Source organism: Coregonus lavaretus (genome assembly GCF_964263955.1).
Source record: "Coregonus lavaretus genome assembly, chromosome: 29".
NCBI classification, from domain to species: Eukaryota; Metazoa; Chordata; class Actinopteri; order Salmoniformes; family Salmonidae; genus Coregonus; species Coregonus lavaretus.
Genome location: NC_140016.1, coordinates 26,592,396 through 26,611,671, shown reverse-complemented (window position 1 = coordinate 26,611,671; position 19,276 = coordinate 26,592,396). Strand labels below are relative to the sequence as shown.

Below are 19,276 nucleotides of genomic sequence, written 5' to 3'. Positions count from 1 at the left end.
GCTATGTCTGGCGCAAACCCAACACCTCTCATCACCCCGAGAACATCATCCCCACAGTGAAGCATGTTGGTGGCAGCATCATGCTGTGGGGATGGGACTGGGAAACTGGTCAGAATTGAAGGAATGATGGATGGCGCTAAATACAATTCTTGAGGGAAACCTGTTTCAGTCTTCCAGAGATTTGAGACTGGGACGGAGGTTCACCTTCCAGCAGGACAAAGACCCTAAGCATACTGCTAAAGCAACGCTCAAATGGTTTAAGGGGAAACATTTCAATGTCTTGGAATGGCCTAGTCAAAGCCCAGACCTCAATATGACTTAAAGATTGCTGTACACCAGCGGAACCCATCCAACTTAAAGGAGCTGCAGCAGTTTTACCTTGAAGAATGGGCAAAAATCCCAGTGGCTAGATGTGCCAAGCTTATAGAGACATACCCCAAGAGACTTGCAGCTGTAATTGATGCAAAAGGTGGCTCTACAAAGTATTGACTTTGGGGGCGGGGGGGGGGGGGGATAGTTATGCACGCTCAAGTTTTTGTTTTTTTTGTCTTATTTCTTGTATGTTTTACCCCAAAAAATATTTTGCATCTTCAAAGTGGTAGGCATGTTGTGTAAATCAAATGATACAAACCCCCCCAAAAAATCCATTTTAATTCCAGGTTGTAAGGCAACAAAATAGTAAAAATGCCAAGAGGGGTGAATACTTTCGCAAGCCACTGTATTATTCATTCATACATAAAGCATGGTGTAATTCCAATCATGTTCTCCTAACGAATCAAGCTGATAGAGACAATGTGAGGGGTTCTGCAGGGAGCAATGTGGATTCTGAAAATGTAGCAAAATGGCAGCCATTACACAACTAGCGCAGTTACCCCATTAAATTAGCCATTCTCTAATTTCCTCCAAAATCAGAGAGGAACTCATTCTATTCCTTCTTGGATTGAGTGATTTCACTGACTTACATTGACGGTACATGTTTCTCAGCTTGTCATTGGTCAAGGACTGCAAAACAAAACCAACAAGAAGTTGCGCAACAAAAATGTATGCAAGTAATTACAAAGAGACATCAGAGTGCTTCATGAAAAATTAAGCACTTGTCACGCCGTATATGCCGTATGTATGCAGAGGTGAATTGGTAACATGCCAACTATGCTGGAATGAACAATGCTAGCGTTTTTTCAAAGAGGAGTAAAGAAAGTACATTAAAGAATGTATAAAGTGATGGGGCTCTCAGACATCCAACACAACACAATGTGAAATGGTGCTGCAGAACAAAGTAAAACCATTTCTAAAGCTCAAACAACTGCATCTCCACAACCCAAAAGCAGAAAAACATTTTTGAAATTTGCTGATAACCTGCATAGTTTATCAAGAGCTCTCTTGGCATAAAGCTATTCGGCCCACATTTTATATCTCTATGGGCTTTTCCCCCTCCTCCCTGCAGTAGCAAGTAGTAATGAATTGGTTGACTGGATTTACTGAATGTGTGCTTTTAAACAAAGCATTTTCTGAATTGCAGCATACCGTTTTTCTCATGAAAAAAATGTATGTATAAACGGTGTAAATGCTACTACATCTAAAGCTGGGCGGACACTACATGTTTTTAGCCCGAGCTACGGGCTCCCGATCACCTCCCGCCGCATTTTTCCAAATCGGAGGAAATCGGAGCAAACCCTGAGTAAAAACTAACGCAGCAGCCAGTAAAGTGTAAGCACATAACCAATTTGCGGTTGATGGCTGTCACGGGCTCCCGGGCACTCTACAGGCACTTACAGCATCCAGATAATTTTCAAACATGTTGAATACTCTATATTCGGCCTCAAATTGGCCATTATCACCAAGTGTGAGCAGTGCTCAGAGCAGGTGCGAGGCATGTCCCACCATCAGCCAATCAGTCACTCAGAACTATAAATGTTCTCTTCACCTACCTCACAAGTTCAACACACACACACACACACACAAGCTAGCTGGTCTTCTGGACTAGTCGAATTTAAACCTGTTCTTACCTCAAGCTCTTTTTACAAAATCGACAATCCACATTGTCCTCTTTTCCATAACCAGTCACGTGCCAAAATTCGCTTCTTTCTTGCTTTTGTCTTTTGCTTTTTCAGAGCATAACAATCAGTATCAGTAATGTAGTGCTATTTTTTTAAGTACCGGAACAAATTGTTTAAAAATGACATCATAATTTCTTAATGAAAGTTGGTACCGAAATGTAGCCTATTGTACGATATTATTTTAGAACAGTGGTCACCAAATGGTCGATCGCAATCGACTGGTCGATCTCCAAGGCATTCCTAGTGATCGCGAAATATTTCTATAAAAAACCCAATGATAAAGCCTTGCATTCCTACTTTTATTCTGTCTTGCGCTGTTGGCAGTAGGTGCACTTGTTTCAGCTGCCCTGCGCGCAGGGTAGGCGAAATGTTCACATTTTGAACCATTTCATGTGTCTGAAGGTACAAACTCTGCCTACTTGGCATGCCCAGAGAGCAAATCAAGTGCACCTACAGTGAGGGAAAAAAGTATTTGATCCCATTTACATTTAAGTCATTTAGCAGATGCTCTTATCCAGAGCGACTTACAGTTAGTGAGTGCATACATTATTATTTATTTTTAATTTTTTTCATACTGGCCCCCCGTGGGAATCGAACCCACAACACTGGCGTTGCAAACGCCATGCTCTACCAACTGAGCTACATCCCTGCCGGCCATTCCCTCCCCTACCCTGGACGACGCTGGGCCAATTGTGCCCTCCCCTACCCTGATCCATCCCCTGCTGATTTTGTACGTTTACTCGTTTTTCAACCACTCCACACATTTCTTGTTAACAAACTATAGTTTTGGCAAGTCGGTTAGGACATCTACTTTGTGCATGACACAAGTAATTTTTCCAACAATTGTTTACAGACAGATTATTTCACTTATAATTCACTGTATCACAATTCCAGTGGGTCAGAAGACTGTGCCTTTAAACAGCTTGGAAAACTCCAGAAAATGATGTCATGGCTTTAGAAGCTTCTGATAGGCTAATTGACATCATTTGAGTCAATTGGAGGTGTACTGTGGATGTATTTCAAGGCATACCTTCAAACTCAGTGCCTCTTTGCTTGACATCATGGGAAAATCAAAAGAAATCAGCCAAGTCTGGTTCATCCTTGAGAGCAATTTCCAAACGCCTGAAGGTACCACGTTCATCTGTACAAACAATAGTACGCAAGTATAAACACCATGGGACCACACAGCCATCATACCTCTCAGGAAGGAGACGTGTTCTGTCTCCTAAAGATGAACGTACTGGTGCAAATCAATCCCAGAACAACAGCAAAGGACCTTGTGAAGATGCTGGAGGAAACAGGTACAAAAGTATCTATATCCACAGTAAAACGAGTCTTATATCGACATAACCTGAAAGTCCGCTCAGCAAGGAAGAAGCCACTGCTCCAAAACCGCCATAAAAAAGCCAGACTACGGTTTGCAACTGCACATGGGGACAAAGATCATACTTTTTGGATAAATGTCCTCTGGTCTGATGAAACAGAAATAGAACTGTTTGGCCATAATGACCATTGTTATGTTTGGAGGAAAAAGGGTGGATTTTGCAAGCCGAAGAACACCATCCCAACCGTGAAGCATGGGGGTGGCAGCATCATGCTGTGGGGGTGCTTTGCTGCAGGAGGGACTGGTGCACTTCTCAAAATAGATGGCATCATGAGGAAGGAAAATTATGTGGATATATTGAAGCAACATCTCAAGACATCAGTCAGGAAGTTAAAGCTTGGTTGCAAATGGGTCTTCCAAATGGACAATGACCCCAAGCATACTTCCAAAGTTGTGGCAAAATGGCTTAAGGACAACAAAGTCAAGGTATTGGAGTGGCTATCACAAAGCCCTGACCTCAATCCTATGGAAAATATGTGGGCAGAACTGAAAAAGCGTGTGCGAGCAAGGAGGCCTACAAACCTGACTCGGTTACACCAGCTCTGTCAGGAGGAATGGGCCAACATTCACCCAACTTATTGTGGGAAGCTTGTGGAAGGCTACCCGAAACGTTTGACCCAAGATAAACAATTTAAAGGCAATGCTACCAAATACTAATTGAGTGTGTGTAAACTTCTGACCCACTGGGAATGTGATGAAATAAATAAAAGCTGAAATAAATAATTTTCTCTGCTATTATTCTGACATTTCACATTCTTAAAATAAAGTGGTGATCCTAACTGACCTAAGACAGGGAATTGTAACTAAGATTAAATGTCAGGAATTGTGAAAAAAGTTGAAATGTATTTGGCTAACTTCCGACTTCAACTGTAACTATAGAGAACATACAAAATTATTTGGTAATACAAAATGTAAGTTTACACACTCCCAGGAATGTCATACATGATGGATCGTTAGCTTATACACTAACTTTCACACATCGGGCGGGGGTGGGTGTGGAGCCAGAGACAGCAGGAGTTCAAACTGTAGAACACAGTTCCTACATTTGAATATAAAAATAGATTTTATCAAACAAAACTATGCTACATTTTATCTCTGGGACCCTTAGGATGACAAATCAGAGCAAGATTACATTCAGAGGTGAATGTATCAAACCAGTTGCCGTGGTAAGTTTTTTGTTGTTGTGCACTCTCCTCAAACAATAGCATGGTATTTTTTCACTGTAATAGATACTGTAAATTGGACAATGCAGTTAGATTAACAAGAATTTAAGCTTTCTGCCCATATAAGACATGTCTATGTCCTGGAAAGTTTGCTGTTACTCAACCGTCCCGTATACGGGACACCGATTCCGTAGAGGTTAAGAAGCTACACTTCCACTGTTTCAATCAAATACTATTAAGCCTAGTGGCGCACGCTGTTGAGTTCTGGCCGCGTGAGAAAAGAAATGCGACCATTCAGCACATTCATAATAAAATGTCATAAGTAGCCTAATTATGTGGTGTTTTTGGTCCAACACTAGAGCCTAACGTTACACTATTCTATTATATTCGGTTTGTTATGTATAATACTAATGAATCATTAAGAGATCTTGCGAGACATATTGATTCAACTTTAATCTCAACTTTATTAAACAAGCACCATTCGGAGAAGTCGACGCTCCGCTGGACACCGGCTGCATTACACCCCTGATACCAATGCACATAAAGGAACACTTCCTCAGTTGACATTATGATTTCCTTACTACACGTGCAAACCTGCCCAGCAAATATAGCCAGATTCTGGCCCGATTGTCCAATCATACTGCCACAGAGGTTCCGCGAGGTAAAGGTACTTTACCGATTACTAGTTCACTATAATTTGGCTTGACTGAATCATTAAATGTGAGAGATTCAAGGTGCAAACAGCAAATTAGTTGGCTTACAGACAAAAAGCGGCTTCTGGTAATGGATGTTGCAAAATAAAATACAAATGTTCAGGCTTCCTATAAAAGGTAGTCAAGAGCTGTCTAATAAACAGTGCTCAATAGACAGCTCATTCAATGCAAGATAAAGACAGAATGGGAGAAAGTGGCTAGTCTATACAATGAAATAACCTGCACAAAAGCAACTTATTTTGTTCTTTGGACTTCATCTCTTCAAACAAACCAAGAAAACAAAACATGAGACCAATTTGGCATAACCTGAAAATTAATTTAAATGGCTTAAAAGCAGAAAAAGTACACAATTTAAGATAGTTCAATGAACACAAACAGGTTTAAGCCCTACACTAACCCCTGAAATGATTGAACACCCAGACGAGGTGTGCATTCCCGGGCCAGACGGCCAGTTACTCAACACTATCAGTGGGATCTGAAATGTCATCCCTTCCAACTCCACGACCGCCTACGCCTTTTTCACACCCCTGTTAAATTTGACTCTGGGACACGCTACACAGTACACAGCATGCTAGATGTCTGAAGAAGTCTGATGACGCAGACTGTCGGGACAATGAGAGGGTCTCCTGTATTTCACCCTGATGAGGAAACACAAGAAGACATCATGTAACAGACAAAGCATACGCAACTGCCTCCCCTCCCATTCACTCTAGTCAGAACGAGACAGAAGAAGAAGGCTGATATCCTGCACGGCATTGCAGGATTGACATCCTCTGAGAACACAGAAGATCAACCGCAGCTGGGGCTTTCATTTCACATCACTTAGCGACCTCCTAACGTGCGCAGCCAACAGCTCAGTTAACATTTAACCCGTTCGTCATGCAAACACGCAAAAGGGGATCCGATGCACGTTTGGGCTTTTTAGTGTGATAACACCCCCTCCCATACCCACCGCCCCTATATGCCAAGTCAAAGCGACGTGGACAGAGGATGGCTCCAGAATGCTGAGTCATCGCGGCATCCTTTAAAAAGTGACCTAATCTGCAGTGAGTCTTCCGCAGCCGTGCAACGCATGAAGGGCGCGCGGCGCTTTCATCTTCGATTAGCATCTGCTTCTTTCGCTCCAACTGCCGCTCTGCAGTCCCCAACCCACTAGCAATTACTCATTTCAATTACTACATTAAGAGTAAATGTACTGGTCCAACTTTACAATAAGTGTCCCTTATAATATTGTATTTCCATGGTAGGCAGGTACTGTGTTATCCCAGTGTAGGTAAACATTGTTACATAGTACTTACCACTGTTGCACCTGTGGAATGCACAATTTCAAGAATTTGACAAACTCAGAGTAGAGATGCATTTTTAGGATATAAGCAACGTTACATTGAATTGCATCTAATGGTCATGACACAGGTTTGTGAGGTTAGGACAACCATATGCCATGAACATATAGTGTCAGCAGAGTTTCAATAGATCCATGTATGGCTGGGCGATATGGCCTAAAAATCATATCTAGATTTGTTAACTTATGAGCGATTCACAATATATGTCAATTTTAAAATGTTTTCTCTAAATAAGCTTTATTGCTAAATTAATGGTCAATACACTGAATTTCAAACAGTCAAGAATAATCTAATGAATTCAGGGCTTGTTAACTTATACCTAGGATAAATGTTAGCCTTCCACAACCCACTAATGATTACATTATTTTATAAAAAATAGATTAAACTGCTTTTTTGCCATAATCACTGATCTTGCTTTCAAGTCTCTCTATGAAAATGCCATTTTTGTTACAAATGTAACCAGAACCATGCACAATGACCAACTTCTGGCAGCAGGCATTATAGAAAATTAACACAGGTCTCACAAACAATCTCTCAAGCACAAGCCCACGTGCTAGTGAGTGTCAGCTGATCTTTATATTTAAATTCTAGCCAAACTTGATCTATTTGCTTGCTAACAAGGTAGAACAGTTTAACTTTTATGAATACACCTTCCTGTCCGACTCCAACTGTTTGAACAACATAGCCTGTTCACTTTGTTTAGATGTTGAAATCAAGTGGCCTACCTGGCGAAGAAGATGCTTATTTCTCAAAATGAGAATGTGTTGACAATTCCTTACATATACAGTGCCTTCGGAAAGTATTCAGACCCCTTGACTTTTTCCGCATTTTGTTACGTTACAGCCTTATTCTAAAATTGATTACATAAATAAAAATCCTCAGCAATCTACACACAATACCCCATAATGATAAAGCAAAAACAGGTTTTTAGAAATCTTTGCAAATGTATTAAAAATAAAAAACAGAAATACCTTATTTACATAAATATTCAGACCCTTTGCTATGAGACTCGAAATTGAGCTCAGGTGCAACCTGTTTCCATTGATCATCCTTGAGATGTTTCTACAACTTGATTGGAGTCCACCTGTGGTAAATTCAATTGATTGGACATGAAAGGCACCCACCTGTCTATATAAGGTCCCACAGTTGACAGTGCATGTCAGAGCAAAAACCAAGCCATGAGGTCAAAGGAATTTTCCGTAGAGCTCCGAGACAGGATTGTGTCGAGGCACAGATCTGGGGAAGGGTACCAAAACATTTCTGCAGCATTGAAGGTCCCCAAGAACACAGTGGCCTCCATCATTCTTTAATGGAAGAAGTTTGGAACCACTAAGACTCTTTCTAGAGCTGGCCACCTGGCCAAACTGAGCAATCATGAAAGAAGGGCCTTGGTCAGGGAGGTGACCAAGAACCTGATTGTCACTCTGACAGAGCTCCAGAGTTCCTCTGTGGAAATGGGATAACCTTCCAGAAGGAAAACCATCTCTGCAGCACTCCTCCAATCAGACCTTTATGGTATAGTGGCCAGATGGAAGCCACTCCTCAGTATAAGGCACATGAAAGGCTGCTTGGAGTTTGCAAAAAGGCACCTAAAGGACTCAGACCATGACAAACAAGATTCTCTGGTCTGATGAAACCAAGATTGAACTCTTTGGCCTGAATGCCAAGCGTCACGTCTGGAGAAACCTTGGTACCATCCCTACAGTGAAGCATATTGGTGGCAGCATCATGCTGCGGGGATGTTTGTAGTGCTCTGAGACAGGATTGTGTCGAGGCACAAATCTGGGGAAGGGTACAAAAAAAATTATGCAGCATTGAAGGTCCCCAAGAACACAGTGGCCTCCATCATTCTTAAATGGAAGAAGTTTGGAACCACCAAGACTCTTCCTAGAGCTGGCCGCCCGGCCAAACTGAGCAATCGGGGGAGAAAGGTATTTAAAAATAATAATAATAATATTTTTTTATTATTTTTTTAACTGCATTGTTGGTTAAGGGCTTGTTAGTAAGCGTTTCACTGTAAGGTCTACACCTGTTGTATTCGGCGCATGTGGCAAATAAGATTTGATTTAGTCAGGATTGAGGCAAAGATTAACGGAGCAAAGTACAGAGAGATCCTTGATGAAAGCCTGCTCCAGAGCGCTCAGGACCTCAGACTGGGGCAAAGGTTCATCTTCCAACAGGACAACGACCCTAAGCGCACAGCCAAGACAACGCGGGAGTAGCTGCGGGACAAGTTTCTGAATGTCCTTGAGTGGCCCAGCCAGAGCCCGGACTTGAACCCGATCCAACATCTCTGGAGAGACCTGAAAATAGCTGTGCAACCTGACAGAGCTTGAGAGGATTTGCAGAAAAGAATGGGAGAAACTCCCCAAATACAGGTGTGCCAAGCTTGTAGCATCATACCCAAGAAGACTCAAGGCTTTAATCACTGCCAACGGTGCTTCAACAAAGTACTGAGTAAAGGGTCTGAATACTTGTGTTATTTCCGTGTTTTATAAATTAGCAAACATTTCCAAAAAACGTTTTTTGCTTAATCAGTATGGGCTATTGTGTGTAGATTGATGAGGGGGAAAAAACTATTTAATCAATTTTAGAATAAGGCTGTAACCTAACAAAATTTGGAAAAAGTAAAGGGGTCTGAATACTTTCCGAAGGTACTGTATGTGTCTTTCTATGCTCATTACACATTTTAAAAAAGACTAGACAGCTAGCACTAACAGTCTGTGGCTAAAATGCTGCTAGTGGTACGTGGTACCGCAAAGCCGTGTGTGACCAGTGGTGGAAAAAGTACACAATTGTCAAACTTGAGTAAAAGTAAAGATGCCTTAATAGAAAATGACTCAAGTAAAAGTGAAAGTCACCCAGTAAAATATTACTTGAGTAAAAGTCTAAAAGTATTTGGTTTGAAATATACTTAAGTATTAAAAGTAAATGTAATTTACCTCAACTATCCGGTGCCCCCGCACATTGACTCTGCACCGGTACCCTCCTGTATATAGCCTCCCTACTGTTATTTTATTTTACTTCTGCTCTTTTTTCTCAACACTTTTTTGTTGTTGTTGTTTAATTTTACTTTTTATTAAAAAATAAATGCATTGTTGGTTAAGGGCTGTAAGTAAGCATTTCATGGTAATGTCTACATCTGTTGTATTCGGCGCATGTGGCAAATAAAATGTGATTTGCTAAAATATACTTAAGTATCAAAAGTAAAAGTATAAATCATTCGGCACAATTTTCTTGTTTTTTATTTATTTACGAATAGCCAGTGCACACTCCAACACAATTTACAAACAAAGTGTGTTTAGTGAGTCAGCCAGATCAGAGGCAGTAGGGATGACCAGGGATGTTCTCTTGATAAGTGTGAATTGGACCATTTTCCTGTCCTGCTAAGCATTCAAAATGTAAAGAGTACTTTTGGGTGTCAGGGAAAATGTATGGAGTAAAAAGTACATAATTTATATGCAAATAGCGAGTTGAAACTGCTTGTTGTCAGAGAGGAAGAAGTTATCTTTCGTCTTTGTTGTTGTGAGTGGCAGGGGTAGGGGCTTGGAGTCTGTGTGTGAGTGGGAAGGTGCACAGTGCACACAGCATTTGGAACATCGCGCTAAACCATACATTCAAATTAATTCGATATATCGCGCAGCCCTACATCCAGATCACATTCATCATTTATGGAGTTTCTGAAAGTTTCTGCTTCGGTTATTCATAATATCTGAAGCTCCAAACTACAGTAGAGGAAAAGCTGCATATAAATGTTGGAAACAAGCTAGTCATTGCCTACAGCCCTTGCATGTATAAAGCTTTAGAACATTATCTTGTTCTTCTAGCTGTAGGCCTATGTATTTAAAAAAAAATTATAATAATAATAATAATAAAGGGGAAAAAAGTGTTTTGATTTATGAGTCAATTCAATTAAGTGGCTAATGTTAATTTGGAGGAAAATAGAAATCCAATGTTTGAAAAAGGCAAAAACATTGACTTACTGAGTGAACAAAATACTGCCAAGAAACTCAAACCTGGTTATCAGATTCAAGCCATGATCATTTTACAAGGTTCCTTTGCTACCACATACATATTTGCCTGGCAGTTATTCAAACTACTGCACGCTCATTTGAAAATCCCCCTTACAAACAAACCCCAAAAGCTCTCACCTAAACAAAAAAAGAACCTGCCCTCTCAGCACATTTCCCAGTGCCTTCAGCTTTTAGAGTGCCCACATGACTGAGTTTATTCCACCTATTTATTTGTGCTCTTTCGTCCTGAGGAAAAAAGCTAGACATGTTGCTGGGAGACTGTTTGATAGTTTCGAACGACAAGGCCAAATTAATTCCACTGATAGTGCTCTAGTCAAAACATGGTAGAGGCCATTGATAGAGGGAAAGCATGTCTTAGTTAGTTGTTGACATGAGTACATTTGTGAGATTCTTTAGTATATTTTCAGGTTTGTGCAGTTTTGTTGGTTATCAATTGTCCTACACGGTGTTTGAATTCCCCACCACCCACCTCCCTCCCAGGTTTTCACGTTGTTGTTGTTTCTATCAAGATTAAGATTAAAGGTATACAACATATTCTGGTGACTACAATAGCCCCTAATGGTGAATGGAGAGGATGACAGTATATAGGCTGGAGACCAGGTTGAACCAGGTTTAATATATTGACACAACCAGTGATTACGATCAACAAACATGCTTGTTTGGCCAAGGAATTTGGCCAACCCCTCTGGCATTCACATGCTGGTAAGGTTTTAAAACAGAGTCCGAGGTCAAGGCTCCACCAGTCTTGTTTACCAGGATCCTAACCTTTACAAATGAACACATTTGTGCACATTTTTTTATTTTTTGGGAACATGTTCACCTGAGATGAGTTTCCCACCCCCTGTGACATTTCATTTCTAAAGTAAATTAGGGGAACCATAACTTTGGAAAAATAATAAACTTTTATATTCCTCCATTGCAAATGCCAGAACACAAAGATAGAGCGGAGGATATTGGCTGCGATACAGATCTTCCACATTCCAACTTTCTGCAACCTGATAGCATCTAGTATTTGTGTACAACAGTGCCCAATATGCTTTTACACCTGAGATGGTGATAAGACATTCTCCAGAGTGCATATTTACTCCACAAACAAAAGGTTGTAATCTTCGTTGGATAAGAATTCTGTCTGTTGTCCACATAGTCTGAACCAAACCTCAAGCGGTAAAGAAATGCCCTTGTTTAGGCCAGGCTGGGTTGGCGATGCTGTCTGTGAGAAGCTTTCTATTCCCTTGACACTGACCAGAACTGGCCCTCTGTCTTTCCACTGGTTGTTTACGTCCCCATGTTAACCTGTCTTCTATCTCAAAGTTCACAGTCAAGTCCCAGGCATCAATAGGGAGTGCCTTATTACTATACTAACTGACACAGGGCTACTTCCTCAACTTCCTTTGGGAAAGATGTAAAAGACCAGGGAAATCAATGAGTCCGTTGACCATTTAAAAATGATTTACCTCGCTGAACGTTTGACCCACTTTCCCAGTGTGTGATGTAGACATGGTGCAATAAGCATCACCAGATGGCCAGACAAGAGGCATGTGTGTTCAACACTGCATTCCATCCCATGTGTGTTTAGTATAGACTGGTTGTCCCGTCGTGCAGACAAGTCATGCATGTAACATACACACAAACATACACACAAGGCAGTTCCTTTAAAAAATACAGGTTAAAACCCCTTTTAAAGCCCCAGTCTTACAGAGAGAAAAGTCAGTGTGGATCACATTATATGACCAAGCTTGATCCTGTACGGTACTTTGTTTCACATGTGCAGCCCACATCTTCATATAGGGCAGTCAGTCACACACTTCAAAGCAGTACGTTCTTCCCTCCGGCCACCTGAGCCTGGGTGCCACTTAAAATAACTGACCTTTTCTCAACCAAGGGCTAGCGGCCACAGCATGCCACAGAACGGGAAAACAACAACACAAACACTATATCAATGGGTAGGGGGACAGAGGACTGCTGGGGTGGGGTTAAGGGAAGTGTGTGAGCAGTAAAAGGGGGAGGGGTGGGGTAAGGACAGGAGGGGAGAGGAGGCAACGGGGTGGGCAGCAGGCTTCACCTACCTCTTGAAAGCCTCAGTGGGGTTTCTCTCACACTCCCCTGGCTGCAGGGCGCTTTGCACCGCTGGGTCGCGCACCTTCTCCTCGTAACCCGGCAACAGGCCGCTCCGGCAAATCTGGGCCACCAGACCTCGGATGAAGCCGCCTAGGCAGAGTGTGTCCGAGTCGTCCGCCCGGCAGAAATGGAAGGCCAGACTCTGCTGCTGCAGCCCCCGATGAGTGCCCTGGGCTGAGGTGGGCCACAGGAGCTCCGTGCACAGGGCCGTCTTCCCACTCCCAGGCCCCCCCACCAGCAACACCCCCCAGGCGGTGGCCTTCGCAGAGCCTGCTGCGGAGCTGCCGCTGGGGTTGGATGCGCCAGTGCCGGAGGCACCGGCCTGCTTGCTGGGAGTGCTGGTCACACCACTCAGGCCATTAGTCTTTTCCTGGAGGCAGTGCTGGATCTTGTGGAAGACCCACTCCCTGCAGTAAAAGCGCTTCCCCTTCAGCAAACTGGTTTGGGCCATTTTGAGATACTGCTGTTCTGGCTTTTTGTCATAGGGCTTTCCTTGCCCTCACATTTTCAACCAAGAGTAGGCCAGCTGTAAATTTGAGTATCCATTTTTTTGGCTCCACATATGCCTTTCCAAGTTGATTGCAGCTGTCCTTAGTGTTGTGATAAAGCCAGTGTGCAACTGAAGCTCCCTTCTGAGAAAACAGAATGGCTGTGGGCAAGAAAAGCAGTTTTTGGGACGTCGCTGAATATCTGGGGCAAAAAAAGAGTCACAATTGAGGCTTGTACTGTACATTTTCCACTAACTTCTTCCATGGCTTTCTCATTGGCTGGACTGAATGCTCAGTGTTATTCCAGGTTTGTTGCTTTAACATGGTGTTGTGCATGACAGGGCACAGTGCTTTGAGTGCATCCACTATCAAACTCAACCAATGCTTGATAAAATTAGCCCTGAGAGTCAGTGATTTGTTTCCCTTGATACATTTCAGAGGGAAACTGGAGCGAGGATATTGTTTCCATTACATTAACATATGAGACTCTGCCAGAGTTGTGTTGGTCTCTCCAATAACATTGAGCGCCTGGTCACTTTCCTGGAATAAACAGAAGCTTGGTGTAAAAAAAATCAGATTACAGATTCAACTTTTATCTAGCCTATACAATTACACAGTTCACTCTCATTGGAAAATGCATAGCTTTGCAGAATGGGGGAGTTTGTTTATAACACAGTAACTAACAATACATTGCAGATGGTCCTCACTCTTGGATTCTTGGCAATGTATCGTTCAGTTTCTCTAACCTACTCACTGATCTCCCTTCCTTCCTATGTGGCTTTAAATCGCAAACATTTCACATCCGTCCTCAACCGGGAAAAAACTCCAAATGAGAGGACCCCCTTTTATCTGCCTACAGCGACATTAATGTTCCCTATCCCACGATGCAATAATGACTAAAAGCAATAACTTAGAAGTGTGGTTTCTATTCAGATCGGCAATACAGTGAGTGTAATATGTCTATCAATTTATAACATGTCCGGTGTTATTATTCACCTTTCGCCTGTTTTCTAGGCGCCCACCTCATCGCGTAACCAATAGCCTGCTACAGCGCTCTCATTTTGGAAATAAATGACAAAGAGGCAGTTTTAAACTCATTACAGCAATGCAACGGCAAGAAAAAGCCTACAAATAGGTATTAGGGGTAAACTGTCATAGGTGTCGATGAAAAGTGGGCCAAAGACTGGTTGGGCTACACCGTCTTTTGTATGACAAAAAACCTCACCCATTTCAAATGGAATAGATTTTAACACCTTTAGTCAGTCTAAAAACCTACACTATTTAAAGATAATGTAATTCCTACAAACAAAGAATAGGTCAATGAGCTGAATGCAGTCCTTCATCTTGTAAAATACAATGTAACAATTTTTTTAAAACTTCAAGCAAATGTGGAACGTTTGCCCATTTTTCAATGTTACCGTTTCAAATACCGTATAGCCTACGGCTTCTCACCTCTTGCTGAATCCCCCTTTTCATTTGGTTGCTGTGTCCGTGGTTAAACCCGTTGTCTCTCTAACCAAATGCTATGCTTTATAAGCAATATTTGATTTGCTTAATCTATTTCCAAACCCAAATCTTCGAATTCTTCCATCCGCGTCTTTGCATTTCTCTTTCTTTCAGCAGCCGCGACTCCTCCTGCTCGCCAACACAGCGCTGTAGCCTACTATACTAAACAAGTCTCTCAGCCTCCAAACATTCTAAAATTCTATCCCTTGCATACAGAGCACACACGCAGGGTGGACGCAAGGTCTGATGGGAATTAGAGTTTTATAGCTACCTAAGCCGCCATTATAAGGGCCTTACAATACTAAACACATTGAATTTCTGAGTGTAAAGTGTTAGAGTTGAAACCACATTACAGCACTTTTTCTCTTTATTTACATAGATGTAAATATTATGTTATTACAATAATGTATGTCATTACAGTAATGTTGCATAGAGTAAAAAGTGACAGTTTCAGACATTTCCACACACCTTATAATCACTGATCAAGGTTGACAGTTGAAATAAAGGCAAATAAGAATTACTTTGCAATTCCAACACATGCTTGCACGTTGCGATTAAAACAGTGTTGCTTGTGCCTGGTGAATTTTCTCTTGCAGATCACACAGTTTCTAAACGAGTGTTTTCTTTTCCTAGTAAATACTTTTCCTTCTTGTAAAAGGGTTGCCTGACTCTTACCATCTGGAGAATGTATGCTTATAGAGATGCCCCCAGTGGACATGGCAGAGAGAGATAAGCAAATATATATATTGAACCCAGCCTTTCTCCCATAATAACACACATACACACTAATCTCTCCTTTGTCTATTCCCCCAGTGCTGTCAACCTCTCATTAAAACAGTATGCCATGCAGTTTCTCTGCAGAGAAGTATGGATCTGCGTATCATCTGGCTGTTCACACAAAAATGACAAACACAATCAAATCCAACAACATCATTCACTCCATAGAATCAACATCTGCATGGCACTATTGAGAATATAGGGGTTCTTAATGTGAACTGCACTCAATTCCAATGTCAGCTGGAGTTTGTGTGTGACGAGCTCGTTCCCTTAAGCTGTGGTAAAGCTGCAGGTTGCTGTTTATACCATGCACAAACTGCACAATGGGGGTATCCAACAATCCAGCCAAGCCAATCTGTGAAATTTGGGTAATTGCAGCAATTTCCCCTCTCTGTGCCAGTTAAATACCAACGGGTAAATTTTTGCCCAAAACACAGGCTTTGGCGGTCATTGTGTGCCATAATAATGATTATCCTTTGTAAATATGTAAAATATATTCAGATTAAATGTGGCATCAACAGTGTAACCCATTTGGTGTATTAGGTTGGCAGCGGGTTATTTGTTTTGGGAAATTGATGTAGAGCGAGAGCGTCCATGTCTTTGCCATTTTGTATTTCTTACTGAAATGTTAGCGTATACTCTACTGCCCTGTAAAAAGAAGGTTGTGTGTATATAGGTATCCTAAACACACACTGAGGCCTTCAGGGCCTGAGAGTGTAGGTTAATGGGTTACTGCTGGCTCTTCATATTGCGCCTTCTTGCCTTGAAACGTAAGGCATAATGAATGGGACCTTTAAAATGGCAATGAAAACAAAAATATGTTGGCCATTTGCTGATGCAGTATGCAGATCTGGGGTAACTAACATTTGTAATATAAGGTATCTAAACACTATAGACAACAATCAAAGCCCAGAGGACTCCAATGTGCATCCTACATTTGAGTGTATCCACTTCAAGATTTTTTTCAAGATTTTTTTTTTTTTTACATACAATAACACTCGCACTCTCTGTACAGTCTCTGAGTAAAATGTAATTGGCAATCACGAATCCCAGCAGCAGGTCAGCGTGTGAATAATAATTTGCAATCACTCGATGTGGCTCCTTGATTTGAGAATGGTCCAAGAACAAGTACTCTTTTAAAGTGTGTGTGTGTGTGTATGTACAGTGGGGGAAAAAAAGTATTTAGTCAGCCACCAATTGTGCAAGTTCTCCCACTTAAAAAGATGAGAGAGGCCTGTAATTTTCATCATAGGTACACGTCAACTATGACAGACAAATTGAGAAAAAAATATCCAGAAAATTACATTGTAGGATTTTTTATGAATTTATTTGCAAATTATGGTGGAAAATAAGTATTTGGTCACCTACAAACAAGCAAGATTTCTGGCTCTCACAGACCTGTAACTTCTTCTTTAAGAGGCTCCTCTGTCCTCCACTCGTTACCTGTATTAATGGCACCTGTTTGAACTTGTTATCAGTATAAAAGACACCTGTCCACAACCTCAAACAGTCACACTCCAAACTCCACAATGGCCAAGACCAAAGAGCTGTCAAAGGACACCAAAAACAAAATTGTAGACCTGCACCAGGCTGGGAAGACTGAATCTGCAATAGGTAAGCAGCTTGGTTTGAAGAAATCAACTGTGGGAGCAATTATTAGGAAATGGAAGACATACAAGACCACTGATAATCTCCCTCGATCTGGGGCTCCACGCAAGATCTCACCCCGTGGGGTCAAAATGATCACAAGAACGGTGAGCAAAAATCCCAGAACCACACGGGGGGACCTAGTGAATGACCTGCAGAGAGCTGGGACCAAAGTAACAAAGCCTACCATCAGTAACACACTACGCCGCCAGGGACTCAAATCCTGCAGTGCCAGACGTGTCCCCCTGCTTAAGCCAGTACATGTCCAGGCCCGTCTGAAGTTTGCTAGAGTGCATTTGGATGATCCAGAAGAGGATTGGGAGAATGTCATATGGTCAGATGAAACCAAAATAGAACTTTTTGGTAAAAACTCAACTGGTCGTGTTTGGAGGACAAAGAATGCTGAGTTGCATCCAAAGAACACCATACCTACTGTGAAGCATGGGGGTGGAAACATCATGCTTTGGGGCTGTTTTTCTGCAAAGGGACCAGGACGACTGATCCGTGTAAAGGAAAGAATGAATGGGGCCATGTATCGTGAGATTTTGAGTGAAAACCTCCTTCCATCAGCAAGGGCATTGAAGATGAAACGTGGCTGGGTCTTTCAGCATGACAATGATCCCAAACACACCGCCCGGGCAACGAAGGAGTGGCTTCGTAAGAAGCATTTCAAGGTCCTGGAGTGGCTTAGCCAGTCTCCAGATCTCAACCCCATAGAAAATCTTTGGAGGGAGTTGAAAGTCCGTGTTGCCCAGCGACAGCCCCAAAACATCACTGCTTTAGAGGAGATCTGCATGGAGGAATGGGCCAAAATACCAGCAACAGTGTGTGAAAACCTTGTGATGACTTACAGAAAACGTTTGACCTGTGTCATTGCCAACAAAGGGTATATAACAAAGTATTGAGAAACTTTTGTTATTGACCAAATACTTATTTTCCACCATAATTTGCAAATGAATTCATTAAAAATCCTACAATGTGATTTTCTGGATTTTTTTTCCTCATTTTGTCTGTCATAGTTGACGTGTACCTATGATGAAAATTACAGGCCTCTCTCATCTTTTTAAGTGGGAGAACTTGCACAATTGGTGGCTGACTAAATACTTTTTTCCCCCACTGTATGTGTGTGTGTATGTGTGTGTGTATATATGACCATATTTGCAAGACCAAATGAGAATATCCCATTAAAGGGGCATATTTAGAGACTAATGACATTTGGGTTGATACTAGCTACAGTTCCATTTACTTGTCCAGCAATTTTTTTATCGGCATTTAGAAAGTTTGCATAGAAAATAGATGCAAAAATTGCCTGCTACGGTGCGTTTCCATTGAACTGTCTTGTGTCGATAAAAACAGCTGGACGTAATGATGTAAAAAATATTAATTAAATAACAGTGTTTCCATTAGCCATTTAAGCAAATTGTGCATTAATAAACAGTTGACAGTCCATGCCATGGTGAAACTTGCACTCCTGCAGCCTAGAGCTGAAATAATAGATTGGTGAAAACTTTCATCCAGCCAACCAGAAAAGCAAGGCGAAGCAATTCAGGCATTCTTGAAAGTCAAGACAATCCTTCGCTTGTCCTGCAAAGAAACATTATTTTTTATAGTTGAAAAATAGATTTAGCAGCGGTAGGCATTTATAATAAAATGTGGAGTAGAGCTTTATAGTTACGTGATGAAATCACGTGCCCCCTCGTACCTTAACAATTATTTGGCAATCATTTATTCTAAGTTTATTCTAACACAGTTTCCATTATAATTTATCTCAATAAAGAAAGTTTTGTAAAAATCCAACCGTGTCGAACGGATAAAAATGGAGTCCATTTTTACAACATTTATCCTGTAGCTGACGTTTCCATTACTGTATACATATTTTTTGCAACATTGCTTTTGTCTAATAAACTTGGGTCAATGGAAACCTGCCTATTGACATGACCTTCTCCCATCTTCTCTAATTGTAGATATGGAAAACACTTAGATACAAGCATGTATTTTGACTAACATTTTATCTTCTAAAGGCTTGATATGTTGCAGTTAGACACG

The 19,276-nt window shown here is 41.5% G+C and overlaps 1 protein-coding gene across 1 annotated transcript in view; it reads right to left on the bottom strand.

Annotated features, from left to right (window-relative positions):
- Window positions 1–14,970, bottom strand: part of LOC311105133 (ankyrin repeat domain-containing protein 50-like) — a 40,597-nt gene extending 25,627 nt beyond the window's left edge. The window contains exons 1-2 of the mRNA XM_084147157.1: window positions 14,753–14,970; window positions 12,761–13,840 (exon numbers count right to left, since the gene is read on the bottom strand). Coding sequence (XP_084003283.1) covers window positions 12,761–13,263 — 503 coding nt within the window. The 5' untranslated portion in view covers window positions 13,264–13,840; window positions 14,753–14,970. The remainder of the gene's footprint in view (window positions 1–12,760; window positions 13,841–14,752) is intronic.
- Between the last annotated feature and the right edge of the window lie 4,306 nt (window positions 14,971–19,276).